Raw genomic sequence first — 9,562 nt, forward strand, 5'->3', positions numbered from 1 at the left:
CATCCCCGCGCTTTCCCTTCAGGCTGTGCTTGTGCACCGCTTGGGGGGTGGGGGAGGTGAGGGCGGGCCCAAGAACATCAGGAGGGCTGATTCTACATGGGAGGGCCCGGTGGACTGTTTTTCCACTTCCTGTGGCCTGGACAATTAAGAGCACAATAAGTTATATTCCTGCAGAGAAACCAAGATGGTGGCATATGTAAACACCTGAACTCGCACAACCACTCAAAACAGTGGTATACCACTAAAAGACAAAACAGGTATCATCCAGAACCACGGGAAGGCTGGCTGAGTGGAAGTTATACAACTAGAAGGAAAGAGAGAAGCGCACTGAAACTCGGAGGAGGTGCAGAGGTGCGGAGGTACAGAGGCGCATGTGAAAGGGGCTGGCAACGGGTGCGCTGTTGTCTTCTTCAATCGGGAGGGAGATACAGGCTCCCGACTGCTCTGAGCTCCAGTTCCGGGAGAGACTCTGGGGTCCCAGACTCATATGGGGAGAAACTGGACTGTCTGGTTTTGGGCCGAACTCAAAGGTGGCTTTCTCTCAGAGATGCTTGCAGTGATCATTGTTCCTGCACGGTTACGCGGGACACAGAGACCCAGGGGCCTCTTCGGGGCAGGGCTGACGGTCAGCCATTGCTGTTTGCTCCACCCTGGTGATTCCCTGAGACCCCAACCCACCCAATTTACAACCCCACCCAAGCTGTGCCCAGAGGTTTTTGCATATCAAAGGCCTGGCCCTTTGCAATCTGAAATCTAATGTACTGCAGCTGGGTCAGGGAGCCCCAGAGCCTCCAAAAGAAGGCCCAAGGCTCCACAGCAGCTTGCATTGCTTCACAGCTGGGCCTCATCTGGGCACCTCCAAACCCCAAACAAAGAGGAGGAATCTGAAGATCTCTCTGTAGCTCCTGCTGGGTGGCCTCTCTCTTTGGAGATCCAAGAGCCAGTGTATCCAGTCGTCAGAGAGAGACCATCCAGACTACAACTCTTCAGATCCATAAGTGACACACTCAGGGGGCAGACCCACTGAAGCAAGTCTCGCCCCATAAGGGTGTCTCCAGCATAGAAGTTCTCCCATCATAGACACAACTCATCCTCACAGCCAATTGGCCTGGAGGTCAATTCCTCCCAGTGATACCAACAGCAATCAAGGCTTAACTACAACAAGACTGTGCACACAGCCCACAAAGGGGTGCACCAAGAGGGTCCACCACAGGTAACTGGGGAGGCTGAGCCACTGGGCCCTATAGGACACCTAGCACACAAAGCCACTCTATCAACACAGGGAAGCAGGCAAAATGTGGAGACAAAGGAACAGGTCACAAATGACAGAAATGGAGGAAAGCAAACTACTGGATATAGAGTTCAAAACCACAGTTATAAGGTTACTCAAGAATCTTATAGAAACTGCTGAGAAATTTAGTGAGACCCTCAAGGATATGAAAAAGGACCAACTAGAAATTAAGCATACACTGACTGAAATAAAGAATAATATACAGAGATCCAACAGCAGACTAGAGGATCCGAAGAATCAAGTCAAAGATCTGAAATACAAAGAAACAAAAAACACCCAACCAGAAAATAAAAAGAAAAAAAGAATCCAAAACTATGAAGATAGTGTAAGGAGCCTCTGGGACAGCTTCAAGCATACCAACATCAGAATTATGGGGGTGCCAGAAGAAGAGAGAGAGAGCAAGATGCTGAAAACCTATTTGAAGAAATAATGACTGAAAACTTCCCCCACCTGGTGAAAGAAATAGACTTACAAGTCCAGGAAGCACAGAGAACCCCAAACAAAAGGAATCCAAAGAGGACCACACCAAGACACATCATAATTAAAATGCCAAGAGCAAAAGACAAAGAGAATCTTAAAAGCAGCAAGAGAAAAAGTTAATTATCTACAAGGGAGATTGCCAGCTGCTTTCTCAACAGAATCTATGCAGGCCAGAAGGGAGTGGCAAGAAATATTCAAAGTGATGAATAGCAAGAACCTACAACCAAGATTACTCTACCCAGCAAAGCTATCATTCAGAATTGAAGGTCAGATAAAGAGCTTCACAGACAAGAAAAAACTAAAGGAGTTCATCACCACCAAACCAGGATTATATGAAATCTTGAAGGGTATTCTTTAAGAAGAGGAAGAAGAAGAAAAAGGTAAAGACAAAAATTATGAACAACAAAGTGACAACAAATACATATCTATCAACAAGTGAATCTAAAAATCAAGTGAATAAAAAATCTGATGAACAGAATAAACTGGTGAATATAATAGGATCAGGGGCATAGAAAGGGAATGGACTGACATTTCTCTGGGGGAAAGGTGTGTGGGGGGTGTGGGAAGAGACTAGACAAAAATCTTACACCTATGGATGAAGACAGTGGGGGGTGGTAAGGGCATGGGGTGGGGTGGGAACCAGGTGGAGGGGAGCTATGGGGAAAAAAAAGAGGAACAACTGTAATAATCCGAACAATAAAGATTTATTAGTAAAAAAAGAATAAAGGTCATAAAGACTTTATTAAAAGGGAAGTAAAATAAAATGCATTGTGACTTGGAAAAAAAAGTTATATTCCTACAGATGCACTGAATTGAACTCATTTTATTAAGCACCCTAAATCACAAAGTGTATTAGTGCCTTTACCAGCGTGGCCTCTGGTTATCAGATGTCACCACACCTGGGACAATGCTTGACCATGTCCAGGCCACGAGGAATCAGGGACTGAGCGCATATGGGCACTGCACGGAGGAAAAGGCGGGCTCTGCGGGCAGGGCTGTGGCTCCGTTATGGGCCCTAAATGTCACAGCAGCCCTGCCTACCCCCTTCCCACCCTGGACAGAGGAAAGAGAGAACTGCTGAAGCCTCACACAGGGACTTGGAATGCATTCCGGTCCGTCATGCGCCAGACACTGCTCCGCCGTTACAGAGCGCGCAGCAGGCTGTCTGTGCCGAGGGAGACTGCTCCAAGGGGAACAGGTGGAAGCCAGCTGCCTTGCCTCCCTCCCAGGGGTCAGCTCTGGGTCCGTTCAGCCCACAGGAAGGAGGGGAGAGGCCCAGCTGACTAGACACAGAGAGTGGGGACTTTTGGGCAAGAGATTTTCAAAGGATTCAAGTTCGAAGGAGTCATACAGAGCTTTAGGGTCGGCGTGCGGGAGCTTGGAGTGCGGACTAGGCAGGCAGCCAGCTGAGTGGAAACAGCTGAGGCTCCAGAGCTGGACTTCCTGGCTTTGGATACCAGCTGGGACCACCTCTGAGCCTGTTTCCCATCGGTCCAGAGGAGATGTCAGTTCCAGGGGAGATGTCAGTATCCTCTGGCTGTGAGGACTCTCCGTCCATGCTGAAAGCATCCCGCCCAGTGCCTGGCACCAGGAGGCACATGGTGCCCTGCCTGGTGGGCACCAGGGTTCTGATGGCACTCCACACCATGGCCTCTGGCTCCAGCATCCAGAAGGCTTCAAGGCTGGTGGGAAGTTTGGCTATTCCATCTGCCCTGCTGCGGTTCCCTCCCCTGCTGACCTGCCCGTTGGCGCCTCACCCACCAGCGCAGCCGCAATGTCTCCACTCTGCTTTGTCTCCTTAGTGGATTCCAATGACAGCCTCTACGGGGGAGATTCCAAGTTTCTGGCTGAGAACAACAAGCTGTGTGAGATGGTGATGACCCAGATCCTGGAGCACCTGAGGGCCCTGGCCAAGGACGAGGTGGGTATACTGCTAGCCCAATCCCGCTGCTCGCTCGCTCTAAAGGCACGAGTTTCCGGGGTGGTTGGATGTGGGTTCATTCTGGAAAAGTTCATGGGAGTGATGTGTTCACATGCGACCATGGAGCCTCGCTCAGCTCTTGGTGGGCCTGCTGCCTCCCAGGGGCCCTCACTGCCCAGGGACATCACAGAGCAGTGCCCCCAGGTCCATCTGTGTTGTCGCAAGTGGTCAGAGTCCATTCTTTTTGATGGCCACCTGATACTGCACTGAGTCCATGCACCACCTCTCCTTTATCCATGGTCTGTTGGGCACTGGGGTTACTTCCTTATTTGGCTGTTGTAAATAAGGCTGCAGTGAACATAGGGGTGAATATGTATTTTCAAATTAGTGTTTTGTATTTCCTTCGATAAATACCTAGCAGTGCAATTGCTGCATCATACGTCCTATTTTTAATTTTCTGAGAAAAGTCCATACTGTTTTCCATGGTACCTGCACCCGCAATCCCACCAACAGTGCACAAAGATTCTCTGTTCTCCACATCCTCACCAATACTTGAATGTTGACTTATTAATGATCGATAGCCACTGTGACAGGTGTGAGATGATACCTCATTGTGGTTTTAATTTGCGTTTTTCTGATGAGTTGAGCTTTGTCTATTGGCCTTCTCATTGTCATCTAGAGAAATGTCTATTCAGGTCCTATGCCCATTTTTTAATGGATTTTTTTGGTGTTAAGTTATATGAGTTTTTTTATAAATTTTGGATATTGATTCTTTATTGGATGTATCATTGGAGAATCTTTTCTCCCATTCAGTGGGTTGTCTTTTTGTTTTGTTGATGGTTTCCTTTACTGTGCAAAAACTTCTTTAATTTGATGTAGTTGCATTTGTTTATTTTTTCTCTTGTTCCCCTTGCCTAAGAAGACATATCTATAAAAAAAATCACTAAGAGAAATGTCAAAGAGTTTACTGCCTATGGTTCCTTCTAATAAGTTTATGGTTCCAGGTCTTATATATAAGGTGTCCCCCAAAAGAAGATATACACACACTTTGAATAATTATAAAGGCAGTGCTTATTAAAACACATTTCATTTTCAAAATTGAGCTATCAATTGAATAAAGACCCCGAATAGCCTCAACAATCTTGAGAAAGAAGAATAAAGTTGGAGGGATCACAATACCAGATATCAAGCTGTATTACAAAGCCACTGTAATGCAAACAGTCTGGTACTAGCACAAGAACAGGCATATAGATCAATGGAACAGAACAGAGAACCCAGAAATCAACCAACGCCATTACACTCAATTAATATTTGACAAAGGAGGTAAGAGCATACAATGGAGCCAAGACAGTGTCTTCACTAAATGGCGTTGGGAAATTTGGAAAGATACATGAAAAAAAAAAATGAAAGTAACAAGACCACCAACTTATACCATATACAAGAATAAAATCAGAATGGATAAAGGACTTAAATGGAAGTCAGGAAACCATAAAAATCCTAAAAGAAAATGTAGGCAGCAAAATAGCAGACATCTCATGGAGCAGAATTTTCACTGGTGACAATACCTCGGGCAAGAGAAACAAAGGAGAAAATAAACACGTGGGACCATATCAAACTAAAAAGTTTCTGCTCAAGAAGGAAACCACCAACAAGGTGAAAAGGGAGCCCATTGTAGGGAGAACATACTTGACAATTATACATCTGATAAGGGGTTAATTTCCAAAATACATTAAAACTTCTACAACTCAGCCCAGGAAGACAGACAATCCAATTAAAAACTGGGCAAAGGACCTGAATAGACATTTCTCCAAAGAGGACATACAGATGATCAAGAGACATGAAAAAATGCTGAACGTCACTAATCAACAGAGAGATGCAAATTAATACAGTGTGGTACCACCTCACATCTGCCTGAATGGCTATCACTAAATCAACAAGCAATAAGTACTGGTGAGAATGAAGGGGAAAGGGAACCCTTGTACACTGCCGGTGGGACTGCAGATTGGTGCAGCCATTATGGAAAACAGTGTGGAGCTTCTTCAAAAAATTAAAAATGGAACTGCCATTTAACTCAGTGATCCCACTTCCAGAAATATATCCTTAGAAACTTGAAGCAACAATCAGAATGATTGTATGCTCCCCTATGTTCATAGCAGCTTTTTTACAGTAGCTAAGACCTGGAAACAGCCCAAGTGCCCATCAGTAGATGAGTGGATAAAAGAGCTGTGGCACATTTACACCATGGAGGGATCTGGAGAGTATCATGCTAAGTGAAATAAGTCAGAGAGAAAGACAAGTATCACATGATCTCACTCATGTGGAATCTAATGAACAAAATAAACTGACAAAATAGATCCAGAGACATGGAAACATGCAACAGACTAATAATTCTCAGAGGGAAGGGGATTGGGGCGGGGGCGCGGGGAGGGACGGGAAGAGATTAACCAAAGAACTTACATGCATACGAGAGGCCTGGTGCACGAAATTTGTGCTCTCGGGGGAGGGTCACTCAGCCCAGCCTGTGCCCTCTTGCAGTCCGAGAGCCCTTGGGGGATCTCCAACTGATGGCTTTGGCCCGCTTCCCATGAGCCGGCAGTCGGACATCCTTAGTGCTGCCGTGGAGGCGGGAGAGGCTCCCACCACTGCCACTGCGCTCACTAGCCATGAGCCCGGCATCTGGCTGAGCAGTGCTCCTCCTGTGGGAGAGTACTGACCACCAGGGGGCAGCCTTTAGCGACCCCCTGGTGGTCAATGTGTGTCATAAGAGACCGGTTCTTCCACCGTCGGACTGAAACTGGCTCTCCGACATCCCCCAAGGGGTCCTGGATTGTGAGAGGGTGCAGGCCAGGCTGAGGGACCCCACTGGTGCACGATTGGGGCCAGGGAGGGACCACGGGAGGGCTGCAGGGCATGTCTGGCCTGTCTCACTTAGTCCCGATCAGCTGGACCCCAGCAGCAAGCTAACCTACCGGTTGGAGTGTCTGACCATGGTCATCAGTGCACATTGTAGCGACTGTTTGACCGGTCTACTGTCTGCCCCCTGGTGGTCAGTGCTCATCATAGTGAGCGGTTGAGCGGCCTCAGCATATCATTAGCACATTACGCTTTGCTTGGTTGAATGGCCGACCGGACACTTAGCATATTAGGCTTTTATTATTTAGGATATGCACAGCCCATGGACACAGATAATAGTGTGATGTAGGCCTGGGGAGGGGAGTGGAAGTGGAGAGGAGGGGGTCAAGAGCTTATTCTTGTACACGATATAAGAAAGTGTTTTTTCCACATATCTGTCCATTTATGGAAGAGACAGTCTTTACCTCATTGCATGTTTTTATCTCCTTTTTAATATACTAATTGGCCATAAAGGGATGGGTTTATTTCTGGGCTCTATTCTGTTCCATTGATCTGTATATCTATTTATGCCAGTACTATGCTGTTTTGATTCCTATGGCCTTCTCGTGTAGTTTGTTATCAGGTAATGTGATTCCTCCAATTATATTCTTCTTTCTCAAGATTGCTGTGGCTATTTGGGGTCTTTTGGGATCCCATATAAATTTTAGGATTATTTGTGCTATTTTTTTGAAAAATGCCATTGGTATTTTGATAGGAACTGCTTTGAATGTATAGATTGCTTTGGGTAGTATGACATTTTATCCATGAGCATGGTATGCTTCCATTTATTTGTGTCTTCAATTTCTTCATTGTCTTACAGTTTTCCAAATACTTGTCTTTCACCTCCATGGTTATATTTATTCATAGGTATTTTATTATTTTTGATGCAAATGTTGTGTCCTGCTTCTTTACTGAATTCATTGTCAGCTCTAACCATGTCTTGGTGGGGTCTTTAGGGCTCACTCGCTATAGCCGTGTCGTCTGAATAATCGTTTCACTTCCTTTCTGAAGCAGCAGGGCTTTATCTCACTCGCTCCTTCCCCTGGCAGCTGTGACATTGTGCCTCCAGCACAGAAGCTGGACTCGGGAGGGTAGTCAGCTTGCCCTCCAGGAGGCCCGTGGCAGAGCTGGCATTTGACCCAGGCCAGCATCACCACTGTCTGGCCCCAGCCCTAGCCAATGCCAAACAGTAACCTCTCTTTTCTGTTTCAGGCCCTGAAGCGACAAAGCCTCTTGGGTCTTTCCTTCTTTAACAGCATCTTGGCCCATGGGGACCTGCGCAACAACAGGCTCAACCAGCTTTCTGTCAACCTGTGGCACCTGGCCCAGAGGCATGGCTATGCGGACACCAGGACCATGGTGAGACTCAGGGGGCCCCCTCACCCCTGGGGTCCGGGGGGTGTGGTGAGCTACCTGAGCCTCCTGGCCAGAGCACAGCTGGCGCAGCACAGCATCAGGGCCGGGAATCCAAGAGCCCTGCTTCCCCTCCTAGAGGCGCTAGGCCCAAGATCTCTGCAGGGTCCTTTCCTTTCTCTACAAAATAAAAAGTTATGTTTATTCCCTCTGAATAAAAACTACACATATTAAAAGATCAGTCATTCCTGTTCAAATCCAAATGGATTTGAGGCAGTTGGTAACCCCAGGTTTTATGTAAAGACTAGAGGCCTGGTGCACAAAATTTGTGCGGGGGGGGGGGGGGGGGGGAAGCAGTCCTGGGCGTCGGAGTCCCTCAGCCCACCTGCAACCTCACAATCCGGGACCTTTTAAGGGATGGCCCTCTTGCAATCCGGGACCACTGGCTCCTGTTTGCCTGCCTGCCTGATCACCCCTAACCACTCACCTGTCTGCCTAATGGCCCCTAACCACTCACCTGCCTTCCCGATTGCCCCTGACCACCTCTGCCTGCCTGCCTGCTCCCCCCAACCACTCCCTCGGGGTGGAACCAGCCTGGGCAAGGGGCTGTGGTGTTCTAGTCTCTGGTTGTTCCAGTTTCGGTCGCTGGGCTTTTATTATATAGGATATTGCTGGTTTCTTCCCCTCCTTGTCCTCCAAAGACTTGACCTGTCCTGTGCTAAGAAAAAAGCAGGCGTCCCAGCATGGCTGGTTCGGTGCAGCCTTGGCTCTGAGGATAGGGACTTACGGTCCTTCCTTTTCCTCCCAGGTGAGAACTCTGGAGTACATCAGGAAGCGAGGCGAACAACCAGATCTGACTCATCTGACTGAGCTGGCCCTCAGGCTTCCTTTGCAAACAAGGACCTGATTTCGCTCCAGGGGCTCTGGTGCCAAATCCAGAAAACACCTGCTTTTTACAGACAAAGTTGGCTTAAGCTTTGACATGAAGAAGTGGCATTGTAAGAGCATTAAATCCCATCTTGTTCACTGAGTGGCAAGATCCAAGTAACATCTTTCTTTTCGGAGGGTGGGGTGTCTTTTTTTTTTAAATTGGAAAAAGAACCTTAGAAGAGCCACTGTTTGCTCTCCCTAAATTGAGTTTGTAATTAAACGTTGCCTACAGCTCCCTGGGCCATTTATAAAAGGCAGGCTCAAAAAAGATTTTTCTATCAAAAAGCAGCTCTTATTTGATTTCAAACATGTTCTGTAATAATGGAATAAACCTCCTGAAGGGATATTTATGTTCATGGCTGCTCATTTCATTGTTTCTGATTCTCTTCATCCAGAAGGGGAATGTTTCTACACATACTGCCTGGTTTGCTGTGCAGCCATAATTCTAAATAGCATGTGATTCTGTCTACTTTTTACTATGGCTCTTGGAGTCTGATATTGTATTACCACTGATGAGCTTCCCCTGACATTTTATTTTGAATCAATAAAAGTATTAATATTGAATTGGCTGTTGAAGAGGATGCATCAAAGTTGTAGATTAAAAGCACCCAAATTATCGTGCCGGACATACACTGGACATAGCTTACATTCATCTCCACCCTGTGAAACACATGATAACTCACACAGCCAATCTC

The 9,562-nt window shown here is 46.9% G+C and overlaps 1 protein-coding gene across 1 annotated transcript in view; it reads left to right on the forward strand.

Moving 5' to 3' along the window:
• The window catches only part of VPS35L (VPS35 endosomal protein sorting factor like), a 142,790-nt gene extending 133,577 nt beyond the window's left edge, over positions 1-9,213 (forward strand). The window contains exons 29-31 of the mRNA XM_008160012.3: positions 3,574-3,692; positions 7,797-7,943; positions 8,746-9,213. Of these exons, the coding sequence (XP_008158234.1) occupies positions 3,574-3,692; positions 7,797-7,943; positions 8,746-8,844 (365 nt within the window). The 3' untranslated portion in view covers positions 8,845-9,213. The remainder of the gene's footprint in view (positions 1-3,573; positions 3,693-7,796; positions 7,944-8,745) is intronic.
• The last annotated feature ends 349 nt before the right edge of the window (positions 9,214-9,562 follow it).

Source organism: Eptesicus fuscus, chromosome 4 (genome assembly GCF_027574615.1).
Source record: "Eptesicus fuscus isolate TK198812 chromosome 4, DD_ASM_mEF_20220401, whole genome shotgun sequence".
NCBI classification, from domain to species: Eukaryota; Metazoa; Chordata; class Mammalia; order Chiroptera; family Vespertilionidae; genus Eptesicus; species Eptesicus fuscus.